The sequence below is a fragment of the Bombyx mandarina genome, chromosome 11, assembly GCF_030267445.1.
Source record: "Bombyx mandarina strain Sakado chromosome 11, ASM3026744v2".
NCBI lineage: Eukaryota > Metazoa > Arthropoda > Insecta > Lepidoptera > Bombycidae > Bombyx > Bombyx mandarina.
In genome coordinates, this window is record NC_143218.1 from 11,856,906 (window position 1) to 11,881,209 (window position 24,304).

Here is a 24,304-nt window from a genome sequence, read left to right on the forward strand (position 1 = left end):
TAAAAGAAGTCAATGAATAAAGATTATGATGAACTGCCAGTGAGGCCACACCTGGCGCATACCTGATGAAAAATGCTTACCTTATATCATTGCTATTATCTAGTACAAAGATATAGCCAAACCATTACTATTCACTATAAACTTCAATTACCATTTCACAATGTGCAGCGATCATTTCATAAGTTTATCAGTAAAAATCGTTACAAATCTTTCCAAAGACCTTGGTGTTTTAAACTGTTCCTAGAACCAAATGCACTATCTGAACAACAGTTCCCTCTGGAAAACTTAAGTGTTCACTAAGAACAGCCACAGTTGATATTTTTTTAAGCATAAGGCCTATGATGAGTTTAGACAAGAAGGACATCCATCGGTCCCCAAACTAGAAAGACGACACCTTTTCTGATTCCCCCTTTACAATTTGTCAAATTATTAATCAAAAGCTGGGTAAGACCTAGAGCACCCAATATAGTACTAGGAATAGTACTTCAGTCATCTAGAGTAGTAGTATCCTCATCTTATTATAGTACTTAACCATCCACTAATTTCTTATTTGGAAAGCAAATCTAGTATACCATTCCTATGGGAAGTTGAACCTAGGCTGTTTTTAAAAATATAAACATAGTCTACTAAAAGTCTAACTACTAACATAGATACATGTTGTGCCAACATGAACTGGTTTTCACTTATGTATTATAGATATCTTAACTACTTAAAACAAAAACATTTATAATAGCAAAATTATTATGGAATTTACCAGTTCTTTCCTTTGTCAATGACTAGTTTATAGCCACTGTGATTAATAGATGTTGATAGTATTGTAAATTACTATTAGGGGTAGTATTAGTAACAAAGTAAAATAATTATATGGTTTACTTATACTTATTATAGATTTAAAAAAAAATTACAATATTTGTGTCAAATTGTGTTTTCCAAGTTAAGATAACAATGCTTTTGTGTGTAACAAAAACAATGTGTTAGGTGTTTCAAATGATTAGAAAAAATTCATCATTGTTTTGAAAATATCATAGTTATATTTTAGTGTAAAAGGTTTAAATAAATCACCAAGATTTGCTTTTATCTTTTATTTTTCATTACAGCAGTGATGACACTCAACCAAAATAAAGATGTGAAAACAAAGCAATCCCTTACTTGCTTGAAAAGTTTTATACTATTCATATGAAGACAAAAATAGTATTATATGCCAATTAATAATAAAAAAAATACCATAAAATAATACACAATTTAAATCTAAGACTTAAATTAAATTTCACCATATGGTCAGATAGTGTAAAACTATTTGAAAGTGAATAATTTGGAATTAATTTCCATAGACATTTTCGTCGGAAAATGCTATGTATAGAAAGAAATCTTCATCATGGTGTTCTTGATAGAGAGACCCCATTGTTGCAGATGTGGGTGGAATGACATTGTTCACGAAGAAGAAAAGTGCGTCTTCAGGCCGCAGGTGAATACGTTTCCGGATCAAGAAGTAGAACTGGCCAACTGTTAAATCAGACGGAACTAAATACTTCTTTTTGTCGAGGTCTCCAAGCCTAGCCTTCGGCGCTTTCTCTACAATTACAGGAACGCGATCTGGATATTTCCTGCGGATTTTTTCGCCCTCAGCCTTTCTCTTCTCAAATGAATGTTCTTCTTTGTATTGGAATTTCATGTTGATAGTTTATAACACACTGCAATTTCAGATGATCGAATCGTAATCAACTTCTCAATCTACTGCGCCTTGTTTTTTATTTTTGCGTTATTTGACTCTAGTGACGCAATCAGCTGTTATGACAACCAATTATCTTGAATTTTCGACATACGGTCTTTTAAGCCACATAAATAAGCTTGTCCGCTTAATGAAAATACGCCCTGCTATTGTGTTAACGCGGTGCTGTGCTATTGGGTCTGATAATTTAAATTGAAAAGTACTACTTAATTATAAAAATAAATAACTGATATGTTACTAATTTACTGTCTTCGTGCTCTAAATATCGTTGCGGCGTCTTTCGTGTAATATTATGGGTTAAAGTAAGAAATTGGCAATTTGTACTGAAAAATTATTTTTTTATTTATTTTTTCATTTACCATATTTATTTAAATCAATATATCTACAGTTATTATTTATACATTGCTGCCATCTAATAGGAAGGTCATGTGGCGTTTAAGTACGCACCTTTTTATGATGCGTTAGCCGGAACGCACGAGATGTGGGAAACAGCATATAGTCTGTGACACAGAACCTTTTTACCGCCAAATATTTAAAACGTAAAAATAATTTTTAATGTGTTTAATAACTAATGTAATATAATTACTTAGAATTGTTTATGCCGCTACAACAATAAAATTTATATTGTTTCAACTGTGGTGTTAATTATATAAAACACGACATTACGGTGAATTAAAGAAGGGACTCTGATGTAAACTTCTTAGTTGAAATTATCAGCCATAAGTTGACGTCATTGTCAATCTATTTTATTCGATAATTGTCAATGTATCTAATGTAATCAAAGCAAATTTTACTGTTAATTTTAGCTTATTAAAACCTTATATTCAGTAAAGGTTTTCTCTTATTTCAATTTAATAAGCTAAATAAATAAAAAATGGATAGGTATCTCCGCCCTGAAAGGTTTGATATCGACCCGTCAGATAGCTCTAGTACGAGAGCTTGGATACACTGGCGTAAAACTTTCGAAAACTTCATTTTCGTGCAGAAGCCGACCGCTCCACAAACAGATGCACAGTCGGTTCGTCCGCCAGAAAAATGGGACAGCATAAAGTTTCAACTTTTGGTAAACCATATATCACCAAATATCTACACATATATAAGCGAAGCTACGAACTACGAAGAAGCGATCACAATACTGCAAAAACTGTATGTAAAACCGAAAAATCTGATTTTTGCTAGACATATGTTAGCAACAAGGAAACAACGACCAGAAGAAAGTATTGACACATATTTACAAGCTTTGAAACTACTTTCCAAAGATTGTGATTTTGTGGCTGTTGATGCAGAAACAAACAAAAACGATAGCGTACGCGATGCTTTCATATCCGGTATATCATCGCATAAAATCAGACAAAGGCTTTTAGAAAACTTAACTCTAACACTTGATAAAGCTTACAACCAAGCACTCTCTCTAGAAACTGCAGAGATCAACTCTCAAAACTTCAATACTGTCTCTTTAAATGCTGTTGCTGTAAAAGAACCAACATTAGTCTCTTCGAAATCACAAACTCTGCACAACGAGACTTGCTCTTCTGTTAATAATCCTCGACGGCAAAAATGTTTCTTTTGTGGGGGTCAAATACATCCTCGTAAGAACTGCCCTGCCTTTGAAAAGACTTGTCAACTCTGTAACAAGAAGGGGCACTTTGCCACTGTTTGTAGAAGCTCTTCTAAATCTACAAATTCTGTGGTAGTAGGTACTGAAGATCTTTCCGCTTGTATCACAGCAGCGTCACCTTCTTCATTACGTAAAGCTACTGTACCCGCTTATATTCGAGGAATAAGAGCAGAAGCACTTCTCGACACCGGCAGCTCCATCAGTTTTATAAATGACAACTTTGCAAGACTATGCGGGTTAAAAAGAAAATCCTGCAATCAGACTATTTCTATGGCCTCTCTTAATTATACTTCACAAGTAGAAGGTCAAACTTGGCAAACCCTGAAAATCGGAAATCATAGATATGATAATGTGAATCTTCTTATCGTGAAAAATCTTTGTGCTGATATAATTATCGGCCATGACGTCCTCGAAGAACATTCATCGCTAGAGTTCTCTTTCGGTGGGCCAAAACATCCACTTCAAGTATGTAACGTAGCTGAAGCATCAGTACCAGCTGTACCGCTTTTTGCGAATGTATCTCCCAACTGCAAACCTATTGCTATAAAGTCTCGAAGGCACAACAAAGAGGATAGTGAATTTATTAAAGAAGAAATCAGAAACCTTATAGCAGAGGGCGTGATTGAAGAAAGTAAATCACCGTGGAGGGCCCAAGTACTAATAACAAAAAGCGAAACTCATAAAAAACGCCTTGTAATTGATTACTCTCAGACAATTAATCGTTACACAGAACTCGACGCGTACCCTTTACCAAACATTGAGGACTTAGTTTCGAAAGTGGCAAAGAATACATTTTTCAGCCTAATAGACCTGAAAAACGCGTACCATCAAGTACCTATACTACCCGAAGAAAGGAAATTTACCGCTTTTGAAGCACTGGGAAATTTGTACCAATTCAGGCGTATTCCTTTTGGAGTAACAAATGGTGTTTCGAGCTTCCAGCGAACAATCGATTGGATTATAAGAAAAGAGAAGCTTCAAAACACATATGCGTATCTTGATGATATAACTATTTCTGGCCGTACTCTTGAAGAACACGATCATAACTTAGAAAGTTTTATGAATGCCGCAAAGAAATACGGTTTAACACTGAGTATACAAAAATGCAAATTTTCTCAAAAGTCAATTAATATTCTAGGCTATAATATTCAAAACCACATAATTAAACCTGACAATGAGCGACTCAAGCCACTGATTAATTTACCTCCACCAAGCGATTTACCGACCTTAAGAAGGACACTCGGCATGTTCGCACATTATTCTAAGTGGATTCCAAAATTTTCTGAACGGATCCACTCACTTGCTAATACGACGATTTTTCCACTCACAAGCGAGCAAATTAAATGTTTCGAAAGCTTGAAAAATGATATCGCAAAGTCTTCTATACATGCAATTGATGAAAATATACCTTTTACAGTGGAAACTGACGCTTCCGATCATTCCATTGCAGCAGTACTTACGCAAAATTCTAGACCAGTGGCGTTTTTCTCAAGAACGTTAAATTCAAGCGAACAAAACCATTCCGCCATTGAAAAAGAAGCGTACGCCATTGTGGAATCATTGAAGAAATGGAGACATTTCCTTATTGGTAGACACTTTAAGTTGGTAACTGACCAACGCTCGGTTTCTTTTATGTTTAATATGAAACATTCAAGTAAGATAAAGAATGAAAAGATTCAAAGATGGCGACTGGAACTTGCTGCTTTCAAATACGATATTATATACAGACCGGGGAAAGAGAACTATGCTGCTGATGCACTATCCCGAGTTTGTGCCACTGTAGAAACACGTACTGCAAAACTTTTCTCGCTGCATGAGGCTCTTTGTCATCCAGGGGTAACAAGAATGTTTCACTGGGTTCGCTCTAAAAACCTTCCCTATTCTATTGAAGAAGTCAGAACAATGACAAAATCTTGTCGAACCTGCTCTGAAATAAAACCTAGATTCTTCCGAAATACCTTTGATGATCAGAGGAAACTTGTTAAAGCGACGGCTGCTTTTGAACGCCTTAGCATAGATTTTAAAGGACCAGTTCCAACAAATAATAATAACAAATTCATACTTACCGTTATTGACGAATTTTCACGTTTCCCGTTTGCATTCCCATGCTCAGATGTAAGCTCGAAAACAGTGATTAAACATCTTAACAACTTGTTTATGATATTTGGCATGCCTTCTTACGTTCATTCAGATCGCGGAACAGCATTTCTTTCTGCTGAAGTACAGGAATTTTTACATGTTCGAGGTATTGCCACTAGTAGAACTACAGCTTATAACCCTCAAGGTAACGGTCAAGTAGAAAAATTGAATTCTACTCTTTGGAGAACGATTCTTTTGGCTCTGAAGACGAAGAATCTTTCAGTAGAAAATTGGGAACAAGTATTACCACAAGCCTTACATTCAATTCGATCATTACTTTGTACAACCATAAATTGCACTCCACATGAAAGAATGTTTAGACACCCTCGAAGATCTACTAACGGCACTTCTGTTCCATCGTGGCTTACAAATTCTGGACAAGTCTTGATGAAGAAATTTAATCGTACAAATAAATATCAGCCATTAGTAGAAGAGGTTGAATTGATACACAGCAATCCTGACTTTTCATACATTCGGCTTCCAGATGGCCGAGAAACAACAGTGTCGAATCGTCATCTAGCACCATTGGGTTCAGAAAGGGTAGATCTGCGAATAGATAATGAACACACTATTAATTATCATAACGTCGCAGAACCACTTCCGGAAACAGAAGACCAAAACTTGGAGATTCCTTCATCTAATGAAACGGGACCTGTGGTACTTGATAATAGCAGAGAGCTAGAGACAGAATTACCATCATCACCACCGCCGGAGCCAACACTTCGTAGATCTGGTCGCGTCCATAAAACGCCAGGATTTTTGAAAGATTATATTTTAAAATAGTGCGGGAGAATGATGTAAACTTCTTAGTTGAAATTATCAGCCATAAGTTGACGTCATTGTCAATCTATTTTATTCGATAATTGTCAATGTATCTAATGTAATCAAAGCAAATTTTACTGTTAATTTTAGCTTATTAAAACCTTATATTCAGTAAAGGTTTTCTCTTATTTCAGACTCTATATGAGCTCCTTCAGTCATTTATGGCTTTGCGATAAAGCTCTGGTGATCTAGATTCTACAAACTGTGTAAAAGCATTTGTACTGCCTCCTGGGAAGAGAACTTTTTATCACGTAGAAAATTGTTCAAATTACGAAAAGATGGTACCTAGTCCGAAATATATAGAACTTATTATTGTCTTCTATTATAACTAGCGGTCCGCTCCGGCTCCGCTCGGTCCTTTCACAAAAATTTCAACGATATTTGACGTTGTTTTATTTTTTTAAATAAAATAACACTTATTGCGGCATAACTATAATAGTTTTTGTAAATAATAATGTGTTCTACAATGTCGTAGTACATTATTTTATTCTATTATCAATAGATACTAGTAGTACATTATTTTATTCTATCATCAATCATAGTTTTCGCAGGGCACACGGTGTAAAGAATATTTTAGGTAATTTTTTTACACTTTGGATTACATTATTGGAGTTTTGGTAAGGATTCATATTTTTTTTCAAAAAAGATTATAACCTATGTCACTCGGGAATAGTGTAGCTTTCAAACAGTGGAAGAATTTTTGAAATCGGTTCAGTTTTTCCTCTTTATAATATTAGTATAAGATTAGTAATTTCATAATCAAGTAAATAGTTGATTCATATTTCTATAAACATATAAAATATTTATTGGCGCCTTCCGCTTGACAGCTTTCGGCGCAATAAAACTTTAATGTTATTTATGTTATATAATTCGATATTATTAAATAACAATTGTACGTCAATAATCAGCAGAATAATTAAGATAAACAATGTTTAATATTACCTATTATGTTTGTATTAAAATAGGTCAAGATAATTGTATAAATACCGGCATAAATACCCTCAGATACAGCCCACTAATGCCCGTATCTTTAGACGTTTCGTAAAATAGTCCTCCACTCTTAACTCATCCGATGATGCTCGAGAATTCCCTCCAAACTTACTCGAGTTTGGTATTTTTAGTCTACCATTACAATATTCCTCAACTGTCCTCGAGTGAGGTAATAATGATGAAAATTTGATCAACCTAGCATCAAACCCATAGAGTTCTGTAGTCTATGGTCATTGTTTAATGTCAAAGTCAAGCTGCCGCTGTCTGTTTGACACTAGATGAACTTGTTTGATGTTTTGGTTGCTGAGTTATTCGTAAATATGTGTGCGTGCGGTAAATCTGAGTGTATTATTTATTTTCTAACCTATCATTATTTTAGATTTCGGATCCGGCTTTGTATTTTTATTCGCCGCTTTTATGTGATTTTGGTTGCATCGTGTTGTTGAAGTGCTTTTCCACAACCACCAGTTTATTATTATATAAATAAAACTTATAATCGCATTGACTTTATTTATCAGGTAGTAAGCAAAATATGTCTCTTATGTAGGTAAATAAAATAAAGAGTTTCAAATGTCTAACCTCGAACTATTTACTTTATTAATAAATATTATCAAACTTAAATTATCAAAATATGCGGGAATCATGATACACAGATCCAGGCCATTGCACAACAATATCATATATTTCCAGTTGCGGTCCACATACTATTTGGACATTGATAGAAAACCAGCCTTGAGGAACGTTCGAGGTACGTCGCGACGTACCTTGACTTGACAGTTCGCTTACTTCACTCCGGTTAGGAAATTTTTCCAAGGACGTTTGAGTGGAGTTTATTTTTACGACTAATCATACCAAAACGCGCGTTGGAGGTTGAGTCGAGTCGAGTTAAGCTCGTGTAAACGACTAAAGATACGGGTGTAAGTTTCTCGCCGGATCTTCTCAGTGGGTCGCGTTTCCGATCCGGTGGTAGATTCTGCGAAGCACGGCTCTTGTTAGGGTTCGTGTTAGCAAAGTCGTCAGGCTTGAGCCCCGTGAGCTCACCTACTAGTTAAGGTTACGCTGAAATAGCCTCTAAAGGCTCTTAGCTAGACAGGAAAAAAAAAATCTGTTTCATTCGTATTCTACCCTTCGCTAGAAGTAATAGTGTTCTGTGATTCTACCCGTCGTAAGGTGTACTAAAGAGAATATATTATTTCGTGTGGACGTAAAGTATCTCAATTGTCGCCGCCACCCTGATGATCCTTACAAGCGTAGTCACTTCAAGTTTTTTTTTTCGTAATTAATTGTTTCGTTTCATTAAGTTAGGTACGGTACTTACGTGCAATTGTATCATTCTGAATTTTATATTTTTTTACCATTATTCAATTAATCGTGTTTATAAATAAATTCAAAATTTTGTCAACTATTCAACTACATTGTTACCCTTAATCTACGTGATCTTAAAAAATGTGTCGATGCTCTGATTTGGCGATCATTTTGTTGGTACAACTTAATTTTAAAAAATCATAAATAATTTTAATTAAGGGGGCATTGTAAATCGAATTGAATGACAATTTTTGACTTTTTTTCAAGAATCAATTGAATCGGCTTTTTTCTATTAAATTTAACTATATCAAATTACATATTTCCTTATGCCGGCCACTGACATGCGCGCAAATATTCGTACATTGTACGAATGTTTGTGCGCATGTGAAGGGCCGTCAAACATTAATTCGCAAACCTAGCGGCTGTGCAAATGGGTTCGGTACTCAATTTGCGAACCCGTTTGCGCTTCCTCCCACACTTGTTTACGAATGTCTCACGAATTTCTCCTCCTTTTTAATTCGTCATAGAACATTGAAGAGAAAAAGAGTTTTGAATTCTTTCCCAGACACCATTAACAGCCATGCTGTTTTTATGGGATTTCTTTTGATGAAGATACGCTACACAGTAGACGTCACGAACTATGAAAATGGCGTATAGTATACGTCCGTTACCTTCGCAATCGTCGGCGCACCTGGGCAAGCGAATGTGTGGGAGACTACGCGAAGGTTCGAGGTTCGCGCGTTTTGATGTCTGTTAAAAACCGACACAGCTTGGAAAACCACGAATGTAGCGAAAACTTTGCATAATCATTTGCAAATGTCGTCCTACACTTGCGGGTTTTCGTATTCGTGCGCATGTAAGTGACCGGTGTTACATAACCTTCTAACTTACTTATCTTATAGTATCAACTAGTCTAATTAAAAAAAAACCCGTGAAAGCACTATCTAATCTAAAAAAAGAAGACTAATAGCTAAATCCAACAGGTGATATAATATGTGAGTTTAATAAAGATTTGACTGATTCTGTGGTGCAGTATTTGGCGCCTCCGAATGTTGCGCCAAGGATCGTGTGTTCGATTCCCATATTTGGTAAACATTCGTATTATGAACAAGTTTGCTTGCTCTTTGTCTGAGTTGTTGTTATTGTCTATATATGTTTAAACTATAGCAGCCTTAGGTTCCTATAGTAAGTACATGGAATCCTAATTTCGAACTGGATGACTGTGAGTGACTTGTTCCCGGTTATTATTTATTTATTATTACTTGAATCGGTGATGAAGCAGTTACGTGGAGAAATTCATTGAAGTGAATCACTGAAGAAATCCAGTTCACGTTTTTTAACGCCAGATTTTAATTTATTGCGGCCTTAAAATTTTAAAAATGAAATGGCGCGTAATAGTCTTTCGTTTCATATTAAATAAATAAATCAAGTCAATTTCATTACATGACGTTATGGCATTTAATTGCAGAAGTTGATTTATCTGAATTAGTAATCAATTGGTGTAAAAATGAATGAAATTAAATGTAGTGAAATGAGACGAAAAGAAATAATATGTGACTTTTTGGCGAGAATGGTTTCGTTTGTTTATGGAGAGTCGGTAAGGAGCTTGTTTTCTGTGTTTTAAACAGGAAATTTTTTCGGCGAAAAACTATCTGTTAGGGTGGCGCCACCTTATTCAGCTTTATTTTCACATACTTGTGCACTTTCACAAATCGTTAATAAGCCATCATTAATACAAATATAAACTTAAATAATAAACACTGAATTAAATACATTAAAATAATAGACACGACTTCACTCTTCGCGTTCCCGCCAAAGTCAGTGATTGGTTTATTTTGATAATCTATGATTCACAGGGACTTTAATATTATTCAGGGACTTTTGGCGGGAACGCGAGGAGTGAAGTTGTGTGATATTTTTTTTTGTCTATTTAGTGTTTCTTCAGGTTTAAATGTGTAATAACGGTGGTTTATTAGCTGTTTAGTATCTGTGAAAGAGCACAATTTATGTGGGAAAATGAAACAAAGTCCCTCTCTCAGTAAATGACCACCATTTTACTGAGATTTATACTTATACTTTCCGTTTTCATTTCATTTCATTTCTATCATTTTTCCTAAAAAAATGTTTTAATTAACATTAAAATAAGACCTGACCTAAAGGTCTTAGTTACCAGGTCATAAAGTTCCTTAAAAAAAAGAATATTATTCATAGAGTGCTTGGTCTCTTCGATACTTCGATATCAACTCTCAAATATATTAAGTGTATAATCTATGATATCAACTATTATTTATCGACTGGTAACACACAGCGTCTCCCGATTATTTCATGAAGTGAAGCACGAATATTGGCTTCCCCAAAGTAAAATCCGATTAGCGTGGGTCTGTCTCGCTATCGTACTTTTTTCGTACAATACCCATAAAGAAAATGAGAAAACGTAAATCTTTAAAGTTAAACGAAGAAGATTCGGATGGGTCAGGGCAGGGCGGTGAACCAGAAGAATTTCAGGACTCTGGTGAAGATTGGACGCCGGACGCCGATTCGGTATGTTCCTTTGCTTCGTGTTTATTTTCCTACCAAATTACACTTACACGGTGTAATTGTGTCTGAAAAACGATGCCTAACATGATAATAATTAATAGTTAAGAATATGGACGCATCCATTGTAAGTCACCAATTCAGAGGTTATACAAATAAACCTATTGGGTATATGATGTGTTTTCATTACAATCATTAATGTTAATAATATTTGCTTTGTAGGTAGGTACCTCATAATTATAAACTAATATTTCCAGAACGAACCTGCATCTCGTACTGGCAGAAAACGTGTATCAAAGGCACCGGTGAACAACACCAAAAAGAAACGTAAAAACTCATCATCTGAAGAAAGCGAGGGTGAAGGAGAAGAGGATGAAGAAGCCGAGGATGAAGAAGGGGAACTTGATGAAGAAGAAGGATCTGATGATGAGAAAAACGGATCCGATGGAAACAAATCTGATTCAAGTCAATCGAAAGATGTACCAAAGCATTTCCATGTAAGTTTTGATTTTGATGATTGGCTCATGGTCTGTCTGATTTTTGAGTATTTTCTCAATTCTCAGAGTGCATACATGTTTAATAGATATTATGTGAAAGTGAATTAGAACAGTCTTGTAAGAGAATCAAGTATGTTAGAGAAAGAAATATGAAACATTTGAAAAAAAGTGTACATGCCGTCAACCAGAGAAAGCCTGCAGTTGTACTGGAATAAGAATATTTTAGAAATGGCACTAAAATATTAATTTAGAATGGTTATATTTTATCCATAATAATAACTTTTTTCAGTCAGGAAATTTTGTCTTGCTGAAATCAGATGTAAAATGGGATGGAGATACTGTAATATCAAAACTTGATGAACTGAACTTGTGGAAAATTGATGGCAAAGCATTATTACAGAAATTTATCCCAATGGAATCAAATGGAAGAGTTTTACACAAATGTACATGTGTGGTAAGTTAATTTAAATTTGGAAATTAATATATTTGTTATGTAATAAATAAACACAAAATTTTCTTTATTAAATTACTTGAAATGAGCAAGTCAGTTCCATAGCTCACCTGAAATTAGATGGTTACCAAAGGAAATAGATGCGAAAATGTGAATGCCTGATTCTACTGACATATATCATTGCTGTCCCAATTACTACAACAGGGATCCTTGACTTAATTTGACCAATCAAGAGTTTGACATGCAAACTAGCACATAGACACAACCCACTGAGTTTCTCACTGAATTTTGTCAGTGGGTTGCAATTCTGATCCGGTAGTAGATTCAATGAAGCACTGCTCTTGCTAGGGCTAGCTAATTCTCTCAAGTTGAGCTCACCTACAGGTCCGTGTGAGGTTGGAATAGCCCCTTAGGCTACCAAAGATTAGGTAGGAAAAAAAAGCTTAATTTGATTTAAAATACATATTGGTGACGACGCATGTAGATCATTTGTTTGTAATTATACATATCAGTACTTGTAAAACACACTAGAGTAATTGTAATAATTTTTGTGTAGTATCTAAAGTTAGGTTATTTAATTAATTAATTTATTTATTTATTTATTTCAGTATTCTGGGTGGAATGTTGACAACCGTGACAATTATTACCCCATAACCGAAATACTGGATCGCAATCCACGCACAGACTCCAAGGAAATATGTGTAGCATTAGACTTAAATGATCTTATCAAAGTTAGAGACAAGTAAACTCAGGGTGTTTGATTTTTTACATAACACAATTAGATAAGTGAAAGTACCAAGTAAAAGTTTATTTTCTCAGGTCATTCCAGATTAATTTGTGTAACACAAATGTTTATAAGATGGGGAATAAATGTCTACAACTACATTACTTTTAATTTCACTATTTAATTTTATCAGATTAACATTACTCAATCTTAATTTTAAAATCTACTGACTCTACTGTTAATTGAGTATAGAAAATTGAATTGAACTCTATTGAAATGTTGAAACAGATGAATCTTTGATTTACCCACAAGTGCCTCATATTGTGACTGATATAGGTACTGATCAGAAATCAATCTGACAGATTGAACCTACTCTAAGCGTAAGAGTTGAGACTACTCTGAAATATTTTTTTTGTTTGAGCTGTCTATTTTTTATTCGTGTGAATAGTAAAATGACAGTATTTTATTAAACTATTTTATTATAAATGCAGTTAATAAGGCTAAGTATAACAATTTGAATGGAAAAAATTAAGAGAATAAATGAAACATCAAAAAATTTACCCTGTACACAGAGATCTATAATGATTGTATGAAGTGTCGAAAGCTACGAATAATAAAACTATGGAACAGTAACTCGCCTTCAATTGCACTAGATTATGGTTCCATTTACGCACACAAATAAAATCAAATACAACGAACACTCACACTTTTTCATAAACAAACGCTTGCACGCGATTGGTCGCGCCAAGGTCACGGTTCACAAGCGCCAGCGTACCTTTATGACGATGACGTTATGCAGTAGTAATGAATTCATGAAATATTTTTTCGTTTTTTTAAGCTATTGCATAGATTTTATCGCGGGCCTTGAGCGCGGCTTAAGAGCGGAATCCTGAAATTCCGTAACGAAAAAAACCTTCCACCCTTCACTACGCCTACTATATAGCTCGCGTTCAACACATTCACACGTTGCGTTTCTGTACTGTTTAAAGTAAGAAGTCTTAACACCGATTCATGTACTATCAAAATATGTGATATAATTTCGTGGGTTACAGAACGACAGCGCGATTCAGCTTTTCGTCAAGCGCCATCTATCGGCGACAAAGGAAATTGTAAAATAGAAAATTATATCACATTACAATGCGTTGGGCGTGCCATTTTCTATCGCTTAGTCGAAGAATTTTATTACTACTCCTACTCATTCAGTGATTGGAGTGGCATGAAAAATAAACTAGCTAAACCGTTGATTCTGGGCGAATGAGAGTTAGAACTAGCATCCAAAGGCGTGTCTCTATCCCGTGCAGTGCCCTCTAGTGAGTGCGCGGTCACAATGGAATACTCACAATGTAGCTGATTCATTGAAAACTAGCCCACTGAGTTTCTCGCCGGATCTTATTTTATTGTTGTTTTAATATTAAATTATTATTGTCGATTTATAATTGCATAAGTTGATAAGAAATGCTATGCAATAGCTTTACCGCGGCAGTCTCCGAGTACCACACGTCTTTTTATTAAATTACTTTATTACTGCAATGAAAATAAATGCAGCTTATAAGTTAGTACATGAGATGAAAAAATAAAAATTAAACTTAAAATCAATACTACTGTATACAAGGTGTAAGGTACAAGACTTCCACTTTCAAGTACGTACATGGCCTCTTTTTGTAAGTGTATGCTGCATATTGTGCTATTTTTGTAAGGTGTCCAATTTGTTTCATTTTTTCCAAGCTATCCATTTTTTACGTTGAAGTTCATTTGTCGGAAATCTGCAGTAATAAAATCATTTGTTATCGTTGCATAATATCATACTTGTTACTTAAATAAAACTTATGTTTTATCTGAAAAGTATAAAGAACTACTAATGCATAGAAAAAGTAATCTTACTTAGTACTTATTGCATAACACTATCCATTATCAATAGTATGAAATTTTACGATGTTTGTATACTTACTTATGAAAGCTAATTCCACTGTTTTTCATATTTGTATGGCTTTTACACCATTTCACGACATATGATTGCATACTTGGAAAATTAATAAGCGCTAAATAATAATTATCTGGTCAATCGAAAACTGACGCAACACAACAGCACGCCACGAGTGCCACAGCGAACTGGCGCGCCATTCTGTAGCTATTTTAAGCCCCGCCCTCCGCGGTAGCTATTTACGTGGAACCATTTTTGAAGCGTAATTACTTTTCTATCGTTTTATTATTCGTAGGTCGAAAGAGATACTGAGATATTGTGCGAAAGTATTTTGGAGGCATATAGTGCAATAGCATTGATCCCTGCATAACAAATAACACACCGCAGAGGGCTTATGACTATGAATGTTTGCCAAGAAGACAGATTCTTTATTATTTTGTTTGGCAAATATGATTTGATAAATGAAATAATTTGATTGCTAATCTTACTAATCACAATGGCCGTTTTCCAATTACAGCACAAGAGCGCATTATGCGGCATAATGCTCAACTAAGCTTCAGCATAATTCGGCATTGTGCGTCACTGAGTCGCGTTATACTCTGTAATTAACCATTACTTAATGGTAGTTTTCTAATTACAGAGCATAATGCGACTCAGTGACGCACACTGCCGAATTATGCTGAAGCATAATTGAGCATTATGCCGCATAATGCGCTCTTATGTTGTAATTGGAAAACGGCCCATATCTATCAAATGTGTAAAAATGACAAGTCAACATTTTTTCTTCTGAAGCTGATACAGTTGAAGCTTGTGGTCCATTTTATCATCACTTTTAATTCCCCATTTAGTTTTTTGAGGTATGTGGATATTCATATTAACTTTTGGTTTTTAAGGAAAAACACCAATGTCTTACCTAATGGTTCAATATAATGAAAATTTGTTGGTAATTATGCTAAAACTACATACGTCCTACTATGTTCTAACATTTAAATGAGATTTCGTTTTTTGTATCAAAACAAAAATCTTATTCAGTTCTGCGTTGCCTAATAATAATCATTTTATTTACTGTAGTGTGTGCATAATTCTTAGTTCAATATTTACTCGAGTGTCTTTATATAGCTTTATGCCGAAGCTACTCCGTAATTTTAACAGTAGTCGGGTCAATCGGATGGCTTAGACATTTTTGGCGGGCCACCGATGGTCCTAATTTTAGTTACGTATAATTTAGATTTGTGCAATATTGTGAAATGTAAATGTTGTTTTTTTAAATAATAAAACAGAGCATCTTTGTGCCAAATAAAGAAACAAAACTGTATGTAGATATTTAAAATGAATATTTATGGTGTTAAATAATAACGAAGGAAAGTATCACACACACATATCACAATGTGATTTCTGACATTTATTCCGTTGTTATTGTTGTTAGGTGTACAGTAACTTATTGTGATACTGCCTATTGCGTCGATTGACCGAGTTTCTCAACCAACTGCGGAATCTGTTAGGCCCTAGGAGGATATTGGCGATTTGTTACCAAATACGCCCTATCATTAGAGTTCGCTTACCCATACTCCCTTTATGCTAAAATATACCCAAAAGTATCCAAAAAAAAACTACAACTCGTTAAATTAAAAGCTATTAAAAAAAAAAAGTTCATGATTTAGTTTGCGTAGATTGATGATTATGCACTAGGTGATCCTTATTTAGGGTTTGTCCGAATTTTTTTTCACGATAGTCCTAAGTCGGTTCTAAATCTATTAAAAAAAATTCATGTCAAGCTATAGCTCTTAATTTAAATTTTAACCCGGCCCCTCCGTAACCCAAAATTTTAAATGGAAATAATAAGGAAAAAATCTGTTATTACTTTGGAATTTTTTACGTCATTAACGGATGAACAGATCATGTCGGCAAACAATAATTCTTGAAGAAAATTTTACGCTCTACAAAAAAGGTCTTTTATGATTTTATCTAACTATTCTAACTATTCCGAGGTCAGCCAGGCTGACGGTAATACGGGGGAATCGAAATAGCACCAAAGGGACTAAAATTAAATTTGTAAGATCGTGCGTCTTTCCCATGTTTCTTTACGCTGCAGACCTGGACTGAGAAAGTGAGAAAAAGAGGATAAAACTCTCGAAATGTAGGGCTGGAGAAGAATACTGCAAATATCGTGGACGGTGCTCAGAAGGAAACAATCAATTCTACATGTACTCGGCATCAAGAAGTGTCTCTCTTCCCTTGTTCAAGGTCGCATTCTCACTTTCTTCGGACATGTGTCGCGACGGAGTGACGACTCAGTTGAGCGACTTGTGGTGCAGGGCATGATTGCGGGTAGAGAACCGCGCGGCAGATCACCGTTATCATATTCAGTGTATAATCTATAACCGTTATGATGGACCGACCAAATAAATGTAGTTCTAAACGGTCCCGTCAACGAGTGCACAAGAAGAGCCGCGGTACGCGAGGAATGGTGACGTCTTGTGAACTGCACCACAACCCGAAATGATGACCACGACCACTTTGCCAAGAGTTCAAACGACAGAAAAATGGTGGTTAGGTACTGAGACTAACCTGTACACGATGAGTGGCTATAATCACCGACTGAAAAATACCGCAATACTATGGGTGATGTCCACACTTTCAGCACGGACTCAGTTTCCTTTGCAGTGAAGCCTTCCGTTTAATATCTTTGTAAGCTCACAAATGTGGGAAAATAAAACAAAGCCACTGGACGTAACTTCTCGGGATCTTCCAAAAAGTCTACTGAAAAAATCTCAGTATATGACCACCATTTTACTGAGATTATATTTTTTCATCCCGTATCACCTTATCTCATTTTATTTTATTTCATCCCAGTTGATTAATGTCTTAAATTGATCATCTTAATTTAATTTCACTCCATATTATAATTTTTCATAAAAATAAGAATATCATTTTTTTTTATTGTTTAGATGGTTGGACGAGCTCACAGCCCGCAGGCGATGCTCGACTTCTGCGAGTCCACCATCTCGCAGAAGGAGGCGGCGGAACGGGAGAGGGAGAACTCTTCCTCCCTCTTGTCGCCGTGCCGCCGCCGTCGAGCCGGGGGTCGGAGGAGGGCGTTTGTCCAGCTCCGGCCCCTATGAGGAGGCAGTCTCCTCCCGGTGATGGTCACGGGGCGACCTAAGGGGGTTGAGACTGCGCCGCAAGCTACCGTCACTCTAGCGCGCTGGCACCAGGAGGACGGGACGACGCGTCGGCGGCTGCGGACTGCGATGCGGTCTGCATTTTTCGTCGTCGCTGTCGTCGCCGAACATACTGTGGAAGAGCAACCCGGTCGGCGGTGTATGGCGTTCCGACCCGGCAGGCTGGTTCTGTCCCAGCGGGGTATCCCGGAACACCAGCGGCATCGCCCGGGCGGCCTGGCAGGGCCGCCGTACCGCGGAGACTGACGTCGTTGGTCGTCGACTATCGCCTCGACGACCCGTCGGTCGGGCGTCCTCGGGGTGGCGCCGCGTGTCTGGTTGTAGTGTTGACCGCGGGAACCCCCCTACTCTGACCGGGTTTTGACCCCGGACGGAGATCGGACGCCGGGTGTAAGAGTGCAGGGGAGTCGTTTAGTGGGTGGGCCCTAAATTCCTTGGGCCCGCGGTCTGCTCTCAACACCTGCAGATCGTTGAGTCTCACATACCCCGCGCGCCAGGATCGGCTCTCGGCCCGAAAAAAAAAAAAAAAAGATCACAGCCCACCTGGTGTTAAGTGGTTACTGGAGCCCATAGACATTTACAAAGTAAATGCGCCACCCACCTTTAGATATAAGTTGTAAGGTATCAGTATAGTTACAACGGCTTCCAGTGTATAATCTATGGGCTGCCCCACCCTTCAAACCGAAACGCATTACTGCTTCACGGCAGAAATAGGCAGGGCGGTGGTATCTACCCGCGCGGACTCACAACAGGTCCTACCACCAGTAATTATGCAAATTATAATTTTGCGGGTTTCACTTTTATTATACGATGTTATTCCTTCACCGTAGAAGTCAATCGTGAACATTTGTTGAGTACGTATTTCATTAGAAAAATTGGTACCCGCCTGCGGGATTCGAACACCGGTGCATTGCTTCAACACGAATGTACCGGACGTCTTATCTTTTAGGCCACGACGACTTTAAAAATTTAATAAGACCGAAGGTCTTAGATACCAGGTCATAAAATCCTTAAAAAAATAGTCTCCATAGATAATAGACATCATATTTCACAGAGAAGTCCCATAGATTAAACACATAATATTTGTCCCTATCCAGCCAAAGTTAATTTGAAACGTTAAAAAATTATGAAAAATTACAAAATTAGACACATATTTAAGTAATTTGGAAATGGGTAGATAAGTACGAGATAATTTATGTGTACTCAAGCATGCTGTATTAATTTTCTCACATAATATGGGTTAGTCATGTTTTAAGAAAAGTTGATGTGGTGGTAATCAATATGACTCGTAGAAAATATTTATCAAAATTATTTCCTGATTCACAGAATATGATTGTGCTGTTTGCTTGCAAAAATGTCAACATCCAACAAAACTATCCTGCGGTCATGTTTTCTGTTTTCTTTGTGTGAAGGTTTGAAATATTTTGTTATTTTTTTTAAATAAACGAAATATAGCCCTGTAGTTTTAGTATTTGTTAATTATTGTTTTTCTATAATGTTGGACGGGCTCATGGCCGACCTAGAACCATGCTGATCATTTCGGAGTGCATAGACATCACAATAATTTGAATGCAGCCCCCAATTTAAGACTTTAGGCCAGACTTTGAATTTGTATAACGGTTGTTCCACCTTCCAAGCCACTGCTTCGGGATGGAAATGGGCAGAGTGGTGTCGCCAAGGCGTTGAATTTTTTGTGATGTAAAGGATAAGACATTGGGCTTACACAAATCCTGCTAGCAGATACTAAATTACTTTGTATATAACACATTAACAGTAGGTAGTTGTTTGGCTGTACCTCTGGGATTACTGATGGCCAAGAGCGGCAGTCAATTAGGCTGTGTGCTAGTCAGCCTACAATAAACAAAAATTCATGATTAAGAAATAAAATTGTATAATAAAAAGCAGACAAGAAAAAAACAATATATAATTGCTTTATTATTGGTAGTAAGGCATCTTGTGAGCTTGTATAAGTAATTACCACCAACCTTTCACAATCTTCATTCACCATGAAGTAATGCATTCCGGGGACAGCCATTAAACTAAATAATTATTTATAGTAAGAATGGCAATGGATAATTGTATTAAATAATAATAATAATACCTACCTAAGGTCTCATACCTACTTAGTGTGATCCTTCATCATCAGTCATAGCAATAAAAAAAACTTACACATACAGACTTACAATACCACATATTTTAAATAAAATATACACTATCTGAGTCCTACATCACTGAAGTTAATAATGAACAGTGGTAGGCTTTTGGAAAATGTGGTACCTGTGAGAGGTTCTAGTCCCATCACTAACTATATATACAATTATGTAAGTAAGTATAAGTCTATCAAATTAAGCCTCAGACATCCTTGAACAAGAGATAATTGTGACGTATAACAATCCTTAGGGTGTAGCCCATCAAAGCAGAAAATGTGCAATGTGTCGCACAGAAATTCCTTTAGACTACTTTGAAAACCCTGTTCTATTGGACAAAACTAATCTTCAGTATGCTGCCAATGTTGATGGAGTAGAAGGATTCCAATGGTATTATGAAGGAAGAAATGGTAAGTAAGATTTAGAAGAAATGGTAATTTTAGAAGTTGTTGTGGTCTAAAGGATAAGACGTCCGGTGCGTTCGTGTTTAGCCTTGCACAGGTGTTCAGATCCCAGGCGGGTACCAATTTTTCTAATGAAATACGTACTTATCAAATGTTCACAATTGACTTCCTAAGTGAAGGAATAATATCGTGTAATAAAAATCAAACCAGCAAAATTATAATTTGCATAATTACTAGTGGTAGGACCTCTTGTGAGTCCGCACGGGTAGATGCCGCCACCCTGTTTCTGCTGTGAAGCAGTAATGCGTTTCGGTTTGAAGGGTGGGGCAGTAACTACTGAGACCTTAGAACTCATATCTCAAGATGGGTGTCGGCGTTTACGTTGTAGATGTCTATGGGCTCCGGTAACCACTTAACACCAGGTGGGCTGTGAGCTTGTCCACCCATCTATGCAATAAAGAAAAAGAAATAAATAGTAATATAAAACATTATGAATGGAAATAAAAGAACTAAAATCTAAACTACAGCAAACTAACTCAATTTACTTCTAATTTTATATGCTGAGTAAAATGAAAATAATGCAAAAAGTAGATTTTGTTTAGGTTGGTGGAAATATGATGAGCGTAGCAACTCTGAATTAGAAAATGCCTTCAATAATGGAGAATCAGAGTGTACTTTACTACTGGCTGGGACTTTGTACATTGTTGACTTCCAAGCAATGACTCAATTCCGTAGAAGTGATCATACTCGCAGGCGGCGGGTGCAAAGGGATACCCCACGGTTACCTGCCAAAGGTAATTTTTTTGGACATATCGAGGGGTGATGGGCTATTTGGTTTAAGCGAAATCTCGCTTAATACGCGACATTTATCTTTGTAATTAAAGGTGCGTTTTATTTGGTCTTAGCATCAACAATTCTGTATTGTTAATTGAACTTTAAGTTTATTCCATTAAAATAGATAAAGAAGCGTGTTTGTTTTGATATTTTTTCCAATTTTTAAACGTAAAATGGCTCTTCTGTAAACCCGCAAAATGTCGCTTAAACAAAATAGCCTTTTATACGTATTATGTTTAAGCCAAAATATGATATACTAGCGGCCCGCTCCGGCTCCGCTCGGGTCTTTAACAAAAATTTCAACGACGTTGTTTTATTTTTTTAAATAAAAGAACACTTATTGCGGCATAACTATAATAGTTAGACATATGCTGACGCGACACTTTTTGTAAATAATAATGTGTTCTAGAAAGTCGTAGTACATTATTTTATTCTATCATCAGTAGTTTTTCGCAGGGCACGCGATTTAAAGAATATTTTCGGTATTTTTTTACACCTTGGGTTATATTGTTGGAGTTTTAGTAAGGATTCCTAATATTTTCAAAAAAGATTATATAGCCTATGTTACTCGGGAATAGTGTAGATTCCAAACAGTGAAATAATTTTTCAAATCCGTTCAGTTGTTTCGGAGCCTATTCAATACAAACAAACAAATAAATCTTTCCTCTTTATAATATTAGTATAGATAGTATAGATAAAAATATACAGCAGGTTAGTAGAGGACGTCTGAATCTGGGTAACAATACTTAATTTAGCCTAGGATAATTTTTACTTACAGCTGACATGGCCTATGTGGACTCCTCCCTTGGTAAAACATGGACCCGCGCAATTTTCTTTTCGATAGCATTTTTAGCATTCTAACTCCAACTATAAAATTATAATCTAAAAGTCATAGAACGAAAAAAAAAGAGACTTATCGGCGGGTATTCCAGATTAAATCTGGATTTCAGAAATGTTAGTTATGTAGACCTTAGTAACCTTTACGCCGTATTTTACCTTAAGACACTGCAGCCTGCTCTGCTTTTCTTGACGAGGCTACAGATATCATATTATAAGCTGAGTATGTTCCAAAAACTTCTATTTATATATTTGTATAATGTGTGCAATACCGAAACACCCAGACGAACTGGTTTGACTGAAATAGCCAAAGTGATTGTTCAGAGAAAGTGGAAGTGGGCCAACCACATATGCCGTCACACTAATAATCGGTAGAGCAACTAAAACAAAAGTACTAGAGTGGAGACCTTGTACTGGACGACGTAACGTAGGTAGACAACCAGTGAGGTGGACCGACAACCTCGCCAAAATAGCTGGTAAGGACTGGTTGCGAAAAGCAATAGACCAAAACCAATGGAGTGAATATGAAGAGACTTACACTCAGCATTGGGTGGGTACACATGTTGAAGAAGAAGGCAGAAGTGTTTTCGTGGTGCTATCACAGCAAATTCAGGCGCTCTTTATTACCTCACGTCATTATAATATCGTAAGAATATTTAGCAATTATTGGCGCGAAAATGAGAAAAGCGAAAATTTCAATTGTATTATGTACATTTAAATATTATAGTTTCTTTATTTTATTTTATTATTTTAGGAATAGCCGGTATAAGAACAAATATTAATCAAGTGCCAATTGAAATAAAAGATGAAACTGAAGATAATGTCAACGAAAATCATGATAATGCAGAAACTGAAATTATAATAACAGATAATGTGCAAAATAGTAATGGATCTGAACACATTTTGAATCAAAACGTGTCATCAGTTCAATCTGAGGATATTGATGATGTCGTTTCACGAATCAGGTAATTAATTATTTATAAAAGAATCTGGATGGTGGATCTGACAATAGGTATATGTTTTGGGCGACGGCAGCTTTCCGTTGCCCGGTCGCCTGAATTGGATATGTAATTGGTGGCGGCTACGATAACAGGGTTATTGTGAAGCGCCGCTTTTTCAAAGTAGTGGCGCTTACAACAACGCTGAAATGTCGGGAACTCGTGAAATCGAACCCGGTAAATAATAGTGTTTATAATTTAGAGAAAATTTACACAAAGACTGCTTGTAACTTGAAACATAGATTACTTGATCCGTGAAACACCTGATAAATCTGCTTTAATAAATAAATATTTGTGTGTCCGTTCATTTATGGACCAGAGCACGAGCAACTCTTATTTGAATAACAATATGGGTAAAACCGTGCGTCACAACTAGTACAATAATCTTTGTTCTTGTTTCAGTACTTTAGATCTCAATAATGCTGATTCAAACGGTCTAATTGATGAAAGTTGAATGAAGATTTCTAAATTACATCTAAGTAATTGGAAGTGTTAAATGTGGCTAAATATTTATTTTCCTTTACGTAATTAAAGTTATTTAAAATATTATTTTGTTCTTTTATTAATATATTTGTACCCTCAAAAAACATTGAAAGTGAGGGTAGAACAGGAAAGATTTGTTGAAACACCACAAACAGCAAACAACAATAAATAGTATGCCTAAAACTATTCGTGTGCAACAAATGTCGATAATACTCTTAAGTTTTAGTACTGCGAGTACATACAATGAACAGTTCATGCTGCCTACTGGTCATCCAGGACATCCAGCCTCTGACAATTATGCTCCCTCACCGTTTTACCATAGATATTACAATTTTGGCTGTTATGCTGTTTTAACACACATTGACGCTTCTTAAGTAACGTTTAAAAAAACGAATAAAAACGGGGCGAGTAAGAATACTCGCATCCTGAGGTTTTTTTTTTTTTTTTTTTTTCTTCTAAGTGCCTGTCCGAGTAGTTGCTTGCAAATGCATTTTTTATAAAACTACGTGGGAATGTTTAAAAGTCGTAGTCTAAGGAAAAGACGCGGTTCAAATCACATAAGCAGGTACTATTTTTCTATAAAGTACATAATCAACACATTTTCATGACTTCCATAATGAAAGAAACATAAAAATAATAAAACTGCAAAATTTATTACTTTGATCAATTAATATTGTTAAGGCGAATT

At 36.0% G+C, this 24,304-nt stretch overlaps 3 protein-coding genes across 3 annotated transcripts; 2 read left to right on the forward strand and 1 right to left on the reverse strand.

Annotated features, from left to right (window-relative positions):
• Positions 1-1,067: 1,067 nt before the first annotated feature.
• Atg8 (autophagy related protein Atg8) lies at positions 1,068-1,780 on the reverse strand. Its single transcript, XM_028174200.2, has one exon. The coding sequence runs from the start codon at positions 1,670-1,672 to the stop codon at positions 1,319-1,321; it is 354 nt and encodes a 117-aa protein (XP_028030001.1). The 5' UTR covers positions 1,673-1,780; the 3' UTR covers positions 1,068-1,318.
• Positions 1,781-10,815: 9,035 nt separating this feature from the next.
• On the forward strand, positions 10,816-12,971 carry LOC114242858 (uncharacterized). The gene is made up of 4 exons (XM_028174158.2): positions 10,816-11,144; positions 11,396-11,635; positions 11,925-12,089; positions 12,695-12,971. The coding sequence occupies exons 1-4, from the start codon at positions 11,028-11,030 to the stop codon at positions 12,830-12,832; spliced, it is 660 nt and encodes a 219-aa protein (XP_028029959.2). The 5' UTR covers positions 10,816-11,027; the 3' UTR covers positions 12,833-12,971.
• A 6,017-nt stretch (positions 12,972-18,988) lies between these two features.
• Rnf146 (Ring finger protein 146) lies at positions 18,989-23,682 on the forward strand. The gene is made up of 6 exons (XM_028174135.2): positions 18,989-19,152; positions 19,240-19,325; positions 20,314-20,470; positions 21,067-21,258; positions 22,890-23,100; positions 23,536-23,682. The coding sequence occupies exons 1-6, from the start codon at positions 19,149-19,151 to the stop codon at positions 23,585-23,587; spliced, it is 702 nt and encodes a 233-aa protein (XP_028029936.2). The 5' UTR covers positions 18,989-19,148; the 3' UTR covers positions 23,588-23,682.
• The last annotated feature ends 622 nt before the right edge of the window (positions 23,683-24,304 follow it).

Excerpts from the sequence above, each read along its gene's own strand:
- Rnf146 (XM_028174135.2), top strand. Across the intron at positions 19,326-20,313 it reads TCTGTTTTCTTTGTGTGAAG|GGTGTAGCCCATCAAAGCAG; the intron begins GTTTGAAATATT and ends AACAATCCTTAG. Across the intron at positions 21,259-22,889 it reads CCCACGGTTACCTGCCAAAG|GAATAGCCGGTATAAGAACA; the intron begins GTAATTTTTTTG and ends TTATTATTTTAG.
- Atg8 (XM_028174200.2), bottom strand. The coding sequence starts at position 1,672 with ATGAAATTCCAATACAAAGAAGAACATTCATTTGAGAAGAGAAAGGCT.
- LOC114242858 (XM_028174158.2), top strand. The coding sequence starts at position 11,028 with ATGAGAAAACGTAAATCTTTAAAGTTAAACGAAGAAGATTCGGATGGG. Across the intron at positions 11,636-11,924 it reads ATGTACCAAAGCATTTCCAT|TCAGGAAATTTTGTCTTGCT; the intron begins GTAAGTTTTGAT and ends AACTTTTTTCAG. Across the intron at positions 12,090-12,694 it reads TACACAAATGTACATGTGTG|TATTCTGGGTGGAATGTTGA; the intron begins GTAAGTTAATTT and ends TATTTATTTCAG.